Consider the following 17,500-nt stretch of genomic DNA (forward strand, 5'->3'; position numbering starts at 1 on the left):
AAGTGTAATTTGGTATAAATATAAGCGCAAGTAACTTTCTCACACTAACAAAAATTGCAAAAGTTCATAGGGTGAGTGCAATTTGTAGTCTTAAAAATTAAATTAATTGAGACAGTGCCCATTTCTACCAAGTTACAAGAGAAATTGTGTGATAACTTATTTTAAAAATAATAAGTGTCTATGGAAAAAAGGACAGAAAATGAAAACAAGGGCAATTTTTTTACGATGCTTCAATGCAATTTCAAATTTGAAAATAAGCTGCTACGTATTATAAGTCAGAAACCGCTCTAATCCGATTGGCTCTTGTTGGTTTCCATTGTTTTAAGCCAATCCGAGTTCATTTGCACCTAATAGTCGTTACATGAGAAATGCACTGTTGTTTAGCCAATTATCAGACAAAGTTCAATGTTGTGCAAAATTTGTAGATAAACAAAATGTTGTTAATGATCAACATCGTGCCAACTGCTCCTTGAGACTGATAAATGCTGTTCAACTATTGGCAACTTTTTGAGCACGTATATGGAATAAAAACATATGGAATAGGAACAGAACTCAGTTAATGAATTATTTTCATTCAACTTCATTCAACTTGTTGAATCACAGCTTTTTTGTTAACACGACATGAATGATAATGATGATACATAATTCAACAATTGTAATTTGTTGAACAAGGATAGCAATATTTGTTGATCAAGAAAATAAATGTTGAACTGCGTGTCAATTAATGACTTGTTTGAAACTTGGAAGTGGACAATTGAGACATGCATGAATGATTTCCTTGTGTTGATAAAGGGTGACTTACCGATGCTTTCACACATGGTTTTTTATACGGTCCAGTAATATTTAGACCAACAAACACATTAAACACACCACAAGGGCTGTAGGAAAGATACCAATTCTTGTTATCCTTAACTGTAAACCTATGATAAAACATATAAAAGTATGCTCACAATATTAATTTTATCGCACTTTATAATTAAAGTCTCAAGCCAATGTCAATGAGACTGCTCTACTAATACTTTTGGGAGACAATTAACCCATTTGACCCCTGGGAGTGAGACTCAACAGATTTTACTCTACGAGAAAATTGAAGATGCTCGGCCAGGATAATTCATAATGTTAATAGAAACGTTTTCTGACCAATTAACTTTTAAAGGAGCTAGCTTTCGACTGTCGAACTACAGTCTTCAACAGAAAAAAACTAAGTGTACAGTTAAGTTTTTTAGCCCATTGAAGCTAGACTGTAGTTTGACAGTCAAACATTCGCTCCTTTAAATGTCAGTCAGAGAATGTTTTTATAATTTACATGAAGCAGATTTTACTCTGTCGAAAACCAAATGATTTCACTCGTCAACTGGGGGTTTCCTAGTTGGCACCTGCCGAGTGAACGCGTTAATTAACATAAAATGTAGGTTTTCCATGAGACGGGAAAACCAGAGTATCTTGAAAAAAAAAAAAAAAAACCTTGTGGACCAGCAAGTCAGCAGAGAACCAACAATTTAATCAACCCTGCACATATGAGATTGGGCCCAAGGTCTTAATAGTGGAAGGCGAGGTTTCACCACTGTGTATTGATTTTCACCTTGCTCATAAAACTACCTATCCAGAGAAATTTTATCCAATGGATGACATAAGGCAGAGAATAGCAGACTTGCATGCATAACTATCTTGAACATTCTAAATTTCATCAAATGGGAGCCAAATGTTGAGCAATTTTTGTTGAAATACATGTAATTGATGAAGCCTAAACTCTTCCTCAAATCATTTCTTCCAGGTTGTATCCAAAAATGAAGGCAATAAAATTTTATTAATTTAATGAAAAAAACAACAAAATTGTTCCTGGTAGTCCCTGGTTCATTACTTCCCAGCTGCACTTGTAAATAGCCAACTGGTTTGCCTCTAGCTCCGGCCAGTTGGGATTCTTAACAGTTGTTGTTGTCGTTTTGTCCCATCGTTTCGTTGTGTTTCATTGGCCCTGAAAAGCCCCCTACTGTATGTAACTGGTATGTATGTATTGTTTAAGCTTACAAGTACTCTGCATCTCTTTTAACTTCAGGATGAACAACGCTGACAGCCTGAGCGAATTCTAAAAGCAATAACTAGTCCTTCATCACTCAGACCAATTTTCAAACTTCTGTTAATCGTGTGTCTTACCTTGGACTGGAAGAATTAATCTTCAGAGGCAAAAGATTCAGGAAGTCCGTGTTGTTGATCATGCAAGCACAGCCTTTGTAGCCGTATGGAGGAATGCACTCAGAAGCTAACGAAACGCAGCAGATTCCCGCAAAAAAAATAAAAGTCGATGAAATATGTTGTTTATCTAAAATCTTCATAGTGAAAATTATATAGCGTTCACGTTTTCGTCCACATAAAGGGTAGCTAAAGACTGCTTGATTTCAAACGATTTCCCGGAAATCAATAAACGGGATATGGTGCAGATGCTCACGTGCAGAAAACGTGATGAGAAAGGATAACCTTTTCCATGGCATTCTTGAAAACCTACACTATTGTTACCATATACGGTGTAAAGTTTCCTTTTGTAATTTTATCTCAATTTGGAATATTTCCAATATACTGTATTGACAAAAACTGGAGAGGATTACAAACTCAATTTCTATTGGTTGAAAATAACAGTCGATCCAGTTTCCCTCCAATAGTAGACATCAACATGGTGGCTGACTGACTACGGCGTGTTTTTTTTGTCGCGTTTCAATAAGGTTATATTGTATTCTGTCTCGTTTATTAAAATCAAAGAAGAAAGCCGAAATGTAGTCCAAGGGCAGACAAGCCGTTCTGAGTAACGAGCATATTGGAAGACTGCAACTTGGCTTAAGTTTGTACGTTCTACTGCACTTGAACATAAAATCAGAAGTTATCTTTCGGTCTCTAAAGCTTCATAGCACAGATATCCGATCGAAAGACGTGAATATGGAGGAAACGTGCAACGAAAGACAAGAAAATGAACTCCAAGCTATTCAAGCAATTTACATGGATGACTTTCAAGACCTGCGTGAGAAGGTGGGCAACTAGCTTTCTGGATCCAGAGCATTATTTTACGTCAAATTCATTTAAGCTAGACACAGTGTCGAGATTAAATGCATCGTAACCCATTCGGTCAATGAGATGTGATTACCATAACAATACTGTTCATGACCATCAGTTACTGAGACTTAAGCTGTGTTCAATGCAAATTTTTCGGCTTGTCATTTTATCAATCGAGACTTCTTCCGCAATTGCAAAGTATGAACATTCAAGTTTGATTATCCCGAAGTATTTTTCTTTACGGCAAGATATTGGTCAATTGCCTGCCACGTGCACCTTATTTGTCATTTTGCTTCATATACTCTAATGCATTTAACCTCTTTTGGCTGAATTGAGCAGTTTTGTTCAATTATAATTATTATTACTTAGTAGGGCAGCAAAAAACTTCCGTCTAGAAAAAATACAGAAAACGACCGTTTCCATGGTAATGGTCTGTACTTAGTTCTTATTAACCGAGCGGCAGGTCTGTATGGGAGAATCTTGACCAAGGTCGCCAGTACAGACCGAACGCAGTGAGGTCTGTTCCAGCGACCAAGGGCAAATATCTGAGCATATTTTTAAAGCCAAATTGAGGCTCTATCAAAGCCTCAGTAACTGTTAAAAAAAGAGCATCAGACATAATAGCCTGTCTGATCTTATTACTTTGTCATGATTTTGTTGACTTACTGTAACCATCCAAATTTATGTGCACTTGATTGCTTCAAGAGTTTTTGGCTGGGTGGAAAATTTTGAACTAGAAGTTATAACAATTTTAGCACAATTTTATTATTGACGTCAGGCTCTGTGAATACCGTTGAACAATTTCTTTTGAAAACTACGTTGTAGCCCATTACATGTAATCCAGGGTGAAAATTTCAAGAGGTCTAAACCGACATATTGTATATAATAATTTTCCATATACCTAGGTGATGCTTGGATATTTCCTATTATGGGAACTCCAGGAGTAACAGTTTACTTGATATACATATAGGAAACAACTATATAAGACCACAGAAGTTAGGAAGTTGGGGAGGTCTGTGACTTTCAGATTTCCTTACAAAATTCATCAAAATCTGCTCCTGTTGAGAAACAGTGAAATCACGTCTGGGAATTGCCTCACATAGAAATGACAACTGCATACAGTTTTGTTTGCCTTTTAGTGGAGATTTTGGCTTCCTTGGCTGAGTAATTTATCAAAAATGACTGTTTTTTCCTCAGCCCGATGACCCACCTAAAGTTTGTTTGAAACTGACACCTCTGCAAAGTGTTGTAGCTAAAGAAGTATATGCCAGAGTTGACTTGATTGTACAGTATAGCAAAGATTATCCTGATCGGTAAGTTATAAAGATTGGACAACTGTTCTTGGAATCATTTTTATGTTCGTCAAGTTGCAGCCAATTTTTGAGCTATAAAACAATGCGTAGAGTCTGCAAATAATTGTCTCAGGCCAAAAAATTTAGGGCCATTCAACCTTCAGGATTATTTAAATAATTTATTTTAGCGTCAGAATAAACTGAGGTGTGAAGCTCAAAAACAAACTCTTGAATGCAATCAGTAAGGTACAGAGGTCAATTGAGCTAGACATTACATGTAACTACAGTTCGTGCTAAAGCAGAAACAGTCATTTTTTGTCAGATTGCTTGTCTTCTTTGCATGTGAAAATTCTGGAAAATAGAATAATGATACATGTAATTGTGGTACATCACTGTTAAAGTGCTGTAGCACTAACTGGGGACACCTGACAGAAACCAAATCCAATCAACTTTAATAAATTAAATAATAATTATTAGCCTAAGGATAGTACATGCACTCTCATTGGTCAATACATGTAGCTGTGTTTAGATGGAACTGTAAACACGGCTATGACATCATACGAATTTTGATTGGTTTTGTGTTGCATTTTGATTGGCTGAAAGGAAATATGAGCATGTATCAAGAAAAGCTGTTTCAATCAAGGAGTAAAAAAAAACCCAGCATTTTCCTTCATTTGTCGAATTATTTTTGAGAAATATTTTGTAAAAGCAAAAGAGGACTTTTTCCGTGTTTATTATAAGTTTAAGCTCTTAACTGGGGTTAATGAGCCCTAAGGGAGTACTATTTATTCCTCACTTGTCCCTAGTGTACTCTACTCTCCTCACCCTCGCAATCAAGGCTTGTCCCGTAGTCAAAAGCTCATTGTTTAGGTCAAAGTACTTTCACTTTTACAGTGTTAAAGCGGTTGCCAAAGCTTCCAGTAGTTTTCCACAACATCACGCGATTCTCACCTGTTTCACCTTATGTAAATCCCCCATACCATTAGTCAGCCACATTTCAGCTTTGCTCTTCAAGCAAGTACCTTGAGTTGCACTCTTTAGGGTTGTTGCCCCGGGCCGGGCTTTTCTGCAAAGAATAATTACTTTAACAAAGGGCATCACTAACTCTCGCTGGCACATTAAACTCAACGGGGAATTCCGCAAGGACATTTCAATGTGGTTAACCTTCCTTACCCATTGGAATGGAGTAAGTCTTTTCTTAGGGGGTGACGTTCTCTCCTCGCCTGACCTCCAATTATTTACGGACGCCTCTGGGTCCCATGGGTATGGTGGTTATCTCAATGGGGAATGGTTTCAGGCTCCTTGGCTCCCTCAACACCTCCTTAACCCCACCATGGGTATCAGCATTGACTGGCAGGAACTGTTTGCCATTTACATCGCCTGCTACCTCTGGGCCCCTTCGTGGTCAGGCAAACATATTTGTATGTGGTGCGACAACCTGCCAGTTGTCTCCATCATCAACTCCAAACGCTCCAAGTCCCCTAGGATCATGGACCTCGTACGGGCCATTACGATTCTTACCTTAGAACACAACTTTTCCTTCACCGCTAGACATATCCCTGGGCTAGATAATTCAATAGCTGATTCTTTGTCCCGTTTTCAGATGGACCGCTTCCGCCACCTGGCTCCCAATGCCTCACCCTTCCCCTGCGCCATCCCTCTATCAGCGACGTCCATTTAACAGCCTCCGTTTCCCGCTACCTTGGTGCATCCCTTGCTCCAGCTACTAAACGTTCTTATAGTGTCGGTCAAAACCATTTCATTTCCTTTTGCCTTATGCACGGGTTAATTAGCCCCTCTACGCCCCTTCTCCCCGCATCTGAAATTACTCTGATTTATTTTGTCTCCCATTTAGCCAAAACAGTTTCCTACAATACCATTAAGCTTTACCTGTTTGCCGTTCAAGACCTCCATAGGCTACACAACTTTGCCTTAAAACTCCCAAAAATGTTTCGACTCCAGAAGGTCCTTAATGGGATCAAACGTTCCCAAATCCCCGTTAAATTAGATCGTTATCCAATTACAATCCAAATCCTGCAGTCTATTTTCAACTTTTACCGACCAGACTTGACTTTTGACCTCAATCACATTATGCTCTGGGCAGCCTTCACCTTAGCCTTTTTCGGTTTTTTACGTTCAAGCGAATTTACCTGTAATGACCACGTCTTCGACCCCGCAACTCACCTCTGCTTTAAGGATGTCACCTTTATCCCTCACGTTGAATCTCCCGACTACATGCTAGTCACGATTAAACGGTCGAAAACAGATCCCTTCCGCAATGGTTGCACCCTAACCCTAGCAAGGTCCACTACCTCCATCTGTGCCGTTATGGCTATGAAAGACTACGTGTTCCAATGCCAACCATCATCAGCAGGCCCCCTGTTCACCTTCACCAGTGGCAAGTGGCTCACCCGAACTTCTCTTACTCATGCACTCCGTGATGTCCTGCAGCAATGCGGCATACAACCTCAACACTATTTCTCACATAGCTTCCGTATTGGTGCTGCGACTACTGCAGCTGCTGCAGGGATTCCTGCCTGGTTAATCAAGGTATTGGGTCGTTGGTCTTCTGACTGCTATGAACGTTACATAAGAACTCCTCAAGAGACACTGCTGGCTATCCCTAAACAACTGACAATGAACTGAAGTAATAATAATTATTGTAGGTTAGACCCTTCTTTGTTGTCTCCCTGATGACCAGTATCATGACAACTAGCTACTGTTCATTATGGCTATGCATGCCTATATCGTATCCTATTTCTTCTACATGTGGCAGTTGGTATTCCAGCCAACGTCCACCCAATTTACTGTGGGGTGATTGTGTTCCCCCATTCTTGACCAGAATATTTTTGGCTCACACAATCGTGGCAGGGAAGTGCACCCTGGGCTGCACTTTACCCCACAGTAGGTGGGACAGCCCTCCTTGGCAATAGGTCCGGATTGCTTACTCCAAGATGGTACAACTCACCATCTGACCTATTCTCCTTCCAGAAGGGCACCCCTCTTCTGGTCCACCCTATGTTACATTCTAACGTAGGGTTGCCTCTAGAGACACCGCTACTCTAGGGGGTCCTCCTAGGGACACCGCTACCCTAGGGGGCATAGGCTCTGCCTTCCCTGCCACCCAAATTCCGCCAAAAGATAGTGATTAACATAATAATTATATTTTTAAAAAAAAAAAATTATAATAATAATAAATAGATAAAAGGAGATTCTGTGTTCCTCCTTTTCTAGTTTCACAAGCCTTGCAGAGGGTGGGGGGAGGAGTAATCATCATTACCCTCGGTTGCCCATGCCCTTCTCCTGGGCATGCGAATATCCCCCGCGGCTTTCCCCCCTTTTTATGTCACTGACCCTTAGGGACTCATTAATTATAAGTTTAAGCTCTTAACTGGGGTTAATGAGCCCTAAGGGAGTACTATTTATTCCTCACTTGTCCCTAGTGTACTCTACTCTCCTCACCCTCGCAATCAAGGCTTGTCCCGTAGTCAAAAGCTCATTGTTTAGGTCAAAGTACTTTCACTTTTACAGTGTTAAAGCGGTTGCCAAAGCTTCCAGTAGTTTTCCACAACATCACGCGATTCTCACCTGTTTCACCTTATGTAAATCCCCCATACCATTAGTCAGCCACATTTCAGCTTTGCTCTTCAAGCAAGTACCTTGAGTTGCACTCTTTAAGATCGCATTTTTCCCACCCTCCCACCCAACTGGAAGCTTTGTCTCCTTTAATTGCCATGGCTGCTTTGTCATGCAAATTCTTTCATTATACTATTCTCATCTATTTTATTTTAGTTTGGGTATTTTGTCTCATCGTTCGTTATGGACATTATATTATTCCGCATGTTACCACCGCTCACTTACAAACAAAAAAAAAAAAAAAAAAGGTTAATTCAGAAAACTCAACACTAGGTGGGTCCTTTTACTTTCTTACTTACTTATTGGTGGCAGGGAAGTGCACCCTGGGCTGCACTTTACCCCACAGTAGGTGGGACAGCCCTCCTTGGCAATAGGTCCGGATTGCTTACTCCAAGATGGTACAACTCACCATCTGACCTATTCTCCTTCCAGAAGGGCACCCCTCTTCTGGTCCACCCTATGTTACATTCTAACGTAGGGTTGCCTCTAGAGACACCGCTACTCTAGGGGGTCCTCCTAGGGACACCGCTACCCTAGGGGGCATAGGCTCTGCCTTCCCTGCCACCCAAATTCCGCCAAAAGATAGTGATTAACATAATAATTATATTTTTAAAAAAAAAAAATTATAATAATAATAAATAGATAAAAGGAGATTCTGTGTTCCTCCTTTTCTAGTTTCACAAGCCTTGCAGAGGGTGGGGGGAGGAGTAATCATCATTACCCTCGGTTGCCCATGCCCTTCTCCTGGGCATGCGAATATCCCCCGCGGCTTTCCCCCCTTTTTATGTCACTGACCCTTAGGGACTCATTAACATGCACTTAGCCTCATCTAAACACTCAAGGGAGTTGGGCGAATTCTCAACACTTGTGCAAATTATTTTGTTGACTTAAGTACTATAATCATCCAAATCTGTGTGCACTTGATCTGTTGTGATTCAAATTGGTTCAACTCGCCCTCATGTTTAGATGAGGCTTTGTTAACATGGAAAAAGTCCTCTATTGCTTAAATATCAAATGGTACATGTATGTAGGTTGGTTTTTGAGAAGAGGGGAAAACAGGAGTACCCAGAGAAAAACCTCTTGAAGCAGGGTAGAGAACCTACAAACTCAACCCACACATGATGCAGCATCTGGGAATTGCATGAACCCAGGACACATTGGTGGGAAGTTTTGCAGTGCTTTTGTAACTGTTCCATGTCTGCTTCACTAATGTTACAAAATATCAAGATGTCATTAATTATTTTATTGCTTGTCTTTGGGTGGTGATTCAGTAAGGAAACAAAAAACCCAAAGGTCAGGTACTTTCATGTAAGGTACGCCGACAATAACTTGATCTCCTTACAATATTACCTTTTCATGAACCATTCCGTTCATGAGAAAGAAGGGTTTGATCACATACTGTATAAGACCAAAGAGAGTAGATTTTGCTTATTGAACCGAAAGCAAATAGACTACAGTAAAAAGGTTCACCTTAAAAGAAGTTAGGGTTTTGCCTTAAGTTCAACCTTCCCTGTTATGCATACAGTGTATTACCTACTTGTTGAGTATTTTTTCTTTTTTTTTTTTTTGTAACACCATAAGAAGTCCAAAGCTGTCATTGTGCAATGCATCAGGGATCTCAAATGAAGATTTGAGTGAATTACAGAAACAGCTGCAGGAAATGGCAGCTGACCTGGTTGGTGAGGTGAGGTGTACACTGTATATGAAAATGTTGTTTAAATTCAAAATAAGTGCAAACTGTATGTAATTCCCCAAGAACGTGCTTGACTCAGGTTTCTTGTTCTGTCTGTTGCGGTGATGAATGCTAATAGGTAAATTAAATGTTCATTGCTTCCATTGTTTTTTTTTTTTATTTTTTAATTTAACTTTTCCAGGTGATGGTTCTTAACCTTGCACATCATGTGCAAACATGCCTCCACAAGCACAACAAGCCGCAGCTGTCATTTTATGACAACATGATGGTGAACAAGAAAAAGGAAGAGGAAAGGTTGGAGGCTGCTGAACGAGAAAAGCGGCTACTAGAAATTGAAGCCAACAAAGAAAGAGAGGAAAACGAGGTTTGTATAGATTTCTTTTAACCTATTCACCCCTAAAGCAGCCAAGATTGACAAATAAAATCGCGTGGCATTAGACAGAGTAAAATTAGCCTGCGGTGCAGGTGCCTTGTTGGGCCGGTCGAGTTCGCTTGTTGGGGCGATCGAGTTCGCGTTACAATCTTGCGACCGCCATTTTGTAGACCGCGTCACTGCATGAAAAATTCAAGATGGCGGGTGAACTTTTTACGATGTTAGCGCTCGCTCGAAGAAATCTCGCCTGCTCTGCAGGCTAGAGTAAAATCTGCAAGTATCACTCTCAAGAGGGAGAGTGTTAAAGTGGGCATAGTTCTTGAGTGAACCAACAGTACATAATAATCCATTGACCCCTGAAGAGGCACCCATTGACGAGTAAAAATAAATCGTCTGTTGTTAGACAGAGTAAAATTTGTAAGTGTTGCTCTCAGGAGTGTAAGGGTTAAAGGGGACATAGTTCTTGAGAGGACCTAGATGTTGTTAAACCATTTATCCCTAAAGCAGCTCAGATTGAACAGTAGAACTTTCTGGTGTTAGGGAGAGCAATATATGTCACTCTCAGGAGAGAATGCTTTGTGTCGAGTTAATCAACCTCAGTCTGCATATACACGTAAATGTACGACTGCTTCGTAGCTCCTACAGTAAAACGGACTTTTGAGAGTTAAAATTCGGTCTGCGTGACTGTCAGTCAGAAACGTAGGAAGAATTCCTGGCACCTGTCATGCTACCAATCCATTAAAACAGACGTCTACAAGATATTGCCACTCTCATGTACAAGGTCAAAAACAATCTTGTGCTAGGCTACATGTACTTGTCTCAACTATTTGAAACCGAGAACTCTAAATATTGCCTCAGAAACTGTGATTTTGAATTACCCCGTTTTACATGTAGCACCGTGTGTTGTGGAAAACATACAATAAGATACAGTATCAAGGCCCATATATCTGGTCAAAACTTAGCAAGAAATTGTTAAGGAATGTTGCCGACTCTCACGACATTAAATACAAGAACACGAAAAGTTGACCTCTCAGATGTCATTAACAACAGCAGCAGTTGCTGCAGATTTTGTAAATCGTAACTAGGATCGTCTTATTTTATTTTATTGATGCTCATCATGACAAATTTTGTAAATAGTATATTAATACTTTTTGTTTTAAAATTTAGCCATTGTATTTAGTTGTTAGTTAAATCTAGTTACATCAACATAATAATAAAGTTTTCATTCGTTCATTCATTCATTCACTGATAGTGTATGTTATCATTTGGACCAGAAACGAGAAATAGAAGAGGAACTCCAAAGAAGAGAGGAAGCCATGAAAGAAAGTAGAAGACGCAGAATGGTTGTAATTTCAGTAAGTAAGGAGTTAACAATATTAACCAATCTTGTGAATTGGGTCAAGCCATGTTCTTTTCAACTAACAGTTTTAAATGGATTACAGGTCGTTGTGCCCACGTGACAGATGATTGACATGATTGGTTTACAGTGATTTTCAATTAATTCGGGGTCTCGGTTTTGGAAAACGAATTCTGGCCCAATGTATATTAATTTTGATTTTTGACAGGAAAAGAATTCTAAGACAGATCCTTCAACGCAGAGTGCAAACACAAAAGATACGGAGCTTAGCCCAGCAAAGGAAATACCCTCGCCACTTCAGAAGAAATCTCCAGGCAATTCACATTTCCAACCAACATCCTCACCTAAGAAAATGGATAAGACAAATTTACCTCCAACAAGGAGTATCTTGAGGCGGCGGAGGAGTTCGGAGAGCATAGGAGAAGTGGCATTTACTGGAACAACAGAGATAATGTTTAACTCTAAGGGAGAACACGTAGTGCACTGTGGAAAATGCCTCGGTAAGTGCAATAGTTGGGTGTATATGGCAGCAAAGACTACGACAGTGGCAAAGCACATGACGCTTACAGTTACAGGAGTGATGAATTTAAATTGTAGTTATGATGATGATGGTTATGTTGACGACAGTGATGACGCCAACGAGAATGATGACGATGATGATGATGATGATGATGATGATGATGAAAGCGGGGAGAGAACTTACAGTAGTACTGTAAGTTCTTTCCGCGCTTTCTCCGTTTCTCCGTAGTAGTAGTAGTAGTAGTAGTAGTAGTAGTAGTAGTAGTAGTAGTAGTAGTAGTAGTAGTAGTAGTAGTAGTAGTAGTAGTAGTAGTGGTAGTAGTAGCGGTAGCGGTAGCTGTAGCGGTAGTGGTAGTGGTATTGGTGGTAGTGGTAGCAGTAGCGGTAGAGGTAGTGGTAGTGGTAGTGGTAGTGGTAGTGGTAGTGGTAGCGGTAGCGGTAGTGGTAGCGGTAGTGGTAGTGGTAGTGGTAGTGGTAGTGGTAGTAGTAGTAGTAGTAGTGGTAGTAGTTTCTTTAGTACTGTAAGTTCTTTCCCCGCTTTCTCCGTTGTCTCCGTTTAACTTTTGACAGGTTAGGGCACTTAATTTTGCGAGCACTCGCCATTCGGGCGAGTGACCCTCAAAATGCACTCGTCCGGCCCAGTTTTCACTCGCCCAAGAGTTTACCCTCCCGCCCCCCAATCTCTCCAACCAATTTACTTTAACCACGGTCGGCCTACTTGCCATTTCGTAGAAAACTTCCTGGTCCTTGTCTTCTCGTATTCCTTCTTATCACGGGCAGCTTTCGGGGGTTTTTCGTTATTTTTCTCGTCGACAACTTTAGAGACTCCGGAAATATATTTCCACATTTTGGCCGCGATCAGTTTCCTCCATTTTTAAACTTACCGGGAGAACAATTCGCTTGCAACATGGCACGAGGCAGACCGAGGTTTATTACTTCAATGAAAAATTATATTTTAAGACCTTAAATCCCTTTGGATGGCACACTGGTTGACTCGTCAACTACCGCATCAAACAGCACAAAGAGAAGGTGACGTGTCTGATTGGAGAACCCAACATCGGAAAAACCAGCCTGTTCACAGCAATAACACGAGTCATTCCATCAAGGTACATTGCAATGATAACGAAACAGAAGGCTTTTAATAAGAGTTTGGTGGATGAAAACACCCAGGTCATTTTTCTAGACGAAGCTCACTCGGAATTGATGGATCCAGATGACTTGAAGATGTTAACCCAAGGTGGCATCACGGCACATGACAGAAAGTACAAGACGTCAAGCCTTGCTGTAATAAGATGTCCAATGTTCGTACCGTAACGTGCCAGAACGACATGGATTTTGGCGCTGAACACAACGTCGCAATGAATGAAAAATTCTTTTTCAAAACCCTTAGATCACCTCGTGTAGCAGGAGTGCAAGAGTTCTTATGGTCCAATGCAGTGGATTCTATTGTATGGGCGTGTGGAATCGCACAGACTCCAGAAGAAGAGCTCCTCCATCGATGCCGGGAGCCAACTCACAGCCAGATGAATTTGATGAAAAGGAGAGGGAAAGAATAAAAAGCATTTGAGCTGGAAGAAAGTGATAGCTAGAAGGAGGACAGTGCACACGAAGAACAGGACATAACACACAAGACGCTGACGTCGAGGAGCAGAGTGAAGAAAGTGAAACTACATCGACCGCTTCCGACAATTGGGAGAGGCATCTTTAGAAGACATCGGAACTTCGAAATTGCCAGCCATTCAACAATCTACAAGAGAGGCAGCTGGGACTCATTGCCGCTGGAGTCAGGCGTGCCGGCAAGGAGAGAGAAAATGAAGCACAACAAGCCAGAGAGCGCATACTGCTTGAGATGAGACAACACTGCTCCGGATGATCCGAGAAGAAGATGAATGCTCATTTACTAGAGAATGTGGAGGGCCCGTTCCATTCGAGAATTGAGCGTGCAAGTGACTAATACAGAAAGAAAGAGGAAGAACAGAGGAATTTGCACGATAAAGTGTCGAAGTACTTTGAGAATGCATGGGTGTGGGAAAGGAGAAAGAACTTGGGCAGCTTCAAGAGCAAGAGGAGACGGCAACGGATTTGGATGTAAAACGCGCTTTACATTACGTGATTGGGGTCGCCGTGGAAGCGCTCAAGTTGAACTTTAAGAGGACGAACTACCCGCGCTAGCAAGACTTGTCATTAGTGGATTTCCCGTGACCAAGCTGAACGAGTTACAAGCGTGTGGGCACGTTTGCCACACCCGTTTTATGAGCCAGAAAATGAATACGATGACGACGAAGATATTTTCATCACACCTTCAACACAGACACCTCGTCCGAGCCAACCACTTCCGCGTGTTCAGAAACGCATTCAAGAGAACGCTCATCGCAGACAAATACGCCAGTACCGAAGAAGGGTAGAATTACAAACATGTTTCAACCAAGCCAACAGTGACACTCGAGATTCTTTTGTTTAAGTACAAGACATGAAATCGATTTTAGAAATCGAATTTCTTTGGCAACTTTTTGCAATACTTGTCTTTAGAGCGAGAAGGCCACAATCAATCAATTGTACATCAATTTTGAAATGAGAAAATAAAAGAGTGTATGCAATTTCTGGAGTTTTTGTTTATACGCCTTGATCTTCTCAGTTCACGTAATGATTGCCAAGATGTTGCTCAATTTACTTTCTAAACCGAAAGCGGAGAAAATCGTTTGCTGCAGTCAGTATTTAAGTATTGAAATGAAAATGTCATTTCTACACTATTTAAACTCTATGGTTGACCAAAAATTAGCTGTGATTCTACCATCATTACAACTTACCTTTTTTTCTATGGATTATATTTCGAACTAAATTTCCTGGTTGCACGATTTAAAAGAGAGTTCGGTTTTCGTCCTTTTGAAAACGAAAATCTGGATCTCTAAGAATAGCTGTCCAATTTCCGAACCTATGGCGATCAAGCCCCATCTTCAGATATTATTCCTCTTCAGGAGTGAATAGTAGAATTTTCCTTCCTCTGGAAGAATCGGGCGTTTTCGAAGCCTGATTCTGGCTTTTGAACTTGGTGGGCGTGATGAAAATGTTGTCTTCTTCGGGGGTCGACGCGTTCGTTATTTTCAGGCGAGGACGAGGATTTGTCTGACAGTCTTGATCGTACATGTAGATCCATTTCTAACTCGGAGCCCATCTCGCCATAAATCGATTCCAAATGTTCGTGCGCCTTGGTCGCCACCTCTCGGGATCTTTGCTTTTGATAATGCACTCTTGCCACAACAGAACTATGCTTCTGATCCTCGGAGATCGTGCCCTGTGCTTTACTACTAAGGACGCGTTCGATTGACCTATTCCGGAAAGGAATACATGGAATAGAAGTTAGAAATCCTTCGTTTTTGCGAAGATTTAAATTAAAATTGTCACACATATGCTAAAATGCTATTTTAAACAAAGCTTTATTATCCTTGTTGCTTCAAAACGCTACGCATTGTGTTTAAATCATCACTCCACGTATTCTTATTCCGGACTAGCGTCAATCGAACGCACCCTAAGTTTCTTGGAGCTGGCAGTCTCCACTATTTGTCGGTAACGAGTAAGGTGAACGTATTTTCCGATCGTGTCAAACACCAATTTGCTCATCATCTCGCCAAGTTTGTTGTGTTGGCCGCCATTTCTTGTGACTAAGATGTGGCCACTAGTTGGTTTTTGGTTAGGGTGGATGTGGTCGATGTTGCCATCTAACACCTGCATGCTTGTGTCGGTGAGGAAAAGAGAGTCAAAGCCATACTTTCCTCCTGTTTTAAACATTTTCTGATCAACAAATCCACCGTTGTTCTTTGCTGAGCGTACCATTTCAACTGTTACCGGTAAATACTAGTAGGTCATTGGGCGTGAGCCTTTAACCTTGATTAACAGAGGACAACTCCAGTGGAGATACTGTACCCGGTTTATCCTTGCATGCAAGCTTTGAGACGTTCTCGTAGCGTGACAAGTAGCGCATAACAACCTCCAGAAGCTCTTTTAGTGTTGCCCAATGTCCCCTGGATTCTAAGGTGTCGATGTCGGGTTCATTTGTCCATTGCAACCGCATCATTTTTGAAACTGTTTTACGGACTTTTTTTAGATACGTTTCTGCAGACGACAAACCCCTCAACACAACCTCAGATGCCCCGTTTACTTTTCTGAAATCATAAGTTCCACAATGGCGTTGAATCTGGAAATAAACGTTTACTTACCTCGACTTCTAATTTGAATCATTTTTCTTGGCGGTTTGCGGACCAATTAGTTGGGATTTTTGCGTTACCTGCCTCAACTTGCCTATTTTAGAATCCTTCTCTTTCTTTCCGACATCGAAAACTAAAAAAAAAAGAAACAATAAATCTTAGACACCTTGCTAATTGTTCAGAATAAAACTGTCTATCATTAACGCGAAATGTTGGGTTGATTCAAATTCCCCCGTGCCTGCCTAAACACGCCTAGATAGCTACTCACAAAAAGACCAGATAATATTGCGGTACATAGCGTGTGCCCATACATAACGTACCTACCTTTAAAGATGGCGGAGATCGATCAAAACAACCAAGCTTTAGTAATCTTTTTATTTTTCAAGGTAGGTAATTTAGGGTAGTCCATTTTGGTAGTCCACTTAGCAGTCCATTTAGGTAGTCCATTTCGGTAGTCCATCGTTGGTAGTCCATCGTTGGTAGTCCATGGACTGGGGGTCAGCGAAATGTACCGACCCCTCTGCAAGTCATAACGCTAACTGTTTGCAAAAAGGTTCTTTCAAGGATATGGATATAATAACTGTGTCTGTCTTTATTGCCCCTATGTATCTAAAAACTTGTGATTTTGAAGTTGAGGAGAATGGTCGGGGGACACGATGAAACACTTATCAAAAACCATTGTGCATCTTATTTTACACCCTACAGAAAATGTGTTGCTCTACTTTTTGCTCATGCACAGGTCAAGGTTCATCTGGGGCACGTGTCTGCAATGCTATGGATGTGACTCTTGGTGAGCTGGTTGTGGTTTATGAATGGAGTTTGTCTTCGCAACAAAGTGGAAGTGGAGCGAAGCATACGCTATTCACCAATGACAATCAACAGCAGGACTTGCATGGGAGACTTGTTAAACAGGTAAACAGATTCATTTGCATTGAAATTGAAGACATTTAGGCTAACTTAAAAACCAAAATTGTACAAGACTGTGGCTAATTATACGTGCATGTGCCTCTTTGTTGTTGTTGTTGTTTTTTTTTTTTTTTTTTTGGGGGGGGGGGGGGGTTCCTTTGGCTCTTTAATTTGTGTGTTGTTCTCCCCCTAATTTAGTACGTTGCTGTGCTCCACTGTTTGTTCCATCCCACCCCACCCCTCCACGAATTAATGTTGGTAGTTCAGGATACTCTTGTGTTTGGCAATGGTTTTGCAATCGAAATGAGGTGGTCTCAAGTGACTCCTTTATTTCCGATTGCGGTTGTTTGCTCATAAAATGCTTCCAAGTGGAACTATTTGCAAACTCGTGTAGCCACAATGTCAAGGATGGCGATAGCCTCCTTAGAAGCCGTTTTGGGATGTCACAAGGAAAACATTGTTTGACATCGCAAAAACCGC

The 17,500-nt window shown here is 40.9% G+C and overlaps 3 protein-coding genes across 4 annotated transcripts in view; 2 read left to right on the top strand and 1 right to left on the bottom strand.

Annotated features, from left to right (window-relative positions):
• LOC137985109 (uncharacterized) overlaps positions 1 to 2,601 on the bottom strand; it is a 10,613-nt gene extending 8,012 nt beyond the window's left edge. The window contains exons 1-2 of the mRNA XM_068832596.1: positions 2,155 to 2,601; positions 803 to 920 (exon numbers count right to left, since the gene is read on the bottom strand). Of these exons, the coding sequence (XP_068688697.1) occupies positions 803 to 920; positions 2,155 to 2,333 (297 nt within the window). The 5' untranslated portion in view covers positions 2,334 to 2,601. The remainder of the gene's footprint in view (positions 1 to 802; positions 921 to 2,154) is intronic.
• A 57-nt stretch (positions 2,602 to 2,658) lies between these two features.
• LOC137984310 (eIF-2-alpha kinase GCN2-like) overlaps positions 2,659 to 17,500 on the top strand; it is a 36,438-nt gene continuing 21,596 nt past the window's right edge. Inside the window, exons 1-7 of one of the 2 annotated variants that reach the window (XM_068831461.1) lie at positions 2,659 to 3,018; positions 4,240 to 4,355; positions 9,552 to 9,654; positions 9,845 to 10,027; positions 11,311 to 11,391; positions 11,602 to 11,893; positions 16,854 to 17,026. In XM_068831461.1, coding sequence (XP_068687562.1) covers positions 2,929 to 3,018; positions 4,240 to 4,355; positions 9,552 to 9,654; positions 9,845 to 10,027; positions 11,311 to 11,391; positions 11,602 to 11,893; positions 16,854 to 17,026 — 1,038 coding nt within the window. In that variant the 5' untranslated portion in view covers positions 2,659 to 2,928. The remainder of the gene's footprint in view (positions 3,019 to 4,239; positions 4,356 to 9,551; positions 9,655 to 9,844; positions 10,028 to 11,310; positions 11,392 to 11,601; positions 11,894 to 16,853; positions 17,027 to 17,500) is intronic. The other variant, XM_068831462.1, reaches the window with a different exon arrangement.
• Positions 6,111 to 7,082, top strand: LOC137984312 (integrase/recombinase xerD homolog). The gene has a single exon (XM_068831465.1). The coding sequence runs from the start codon at positions 6,111 to 6,113 to the stop codon at positions 6,978 to 6,980; it is 870 nt and encodes a 289-aa protein (XP_068687566.1). The 3' UTR covers positions 6,981 to 7,082.

Source organism: Montipora foliosa, chromosome 14 (genome assembly GCF_036669935.1).
Source record: "Montipora foliosa isolate CH-2021 chromosome 14, ASM3666993v2, whole genome shotgun sequence".
Classification (NCBI taxonomy): Eukaryota; Metazoa; Cnidaria; class Anthozoa; order Scleractinia; family Acroporidae; genus Montipora; species Montipora foliosa.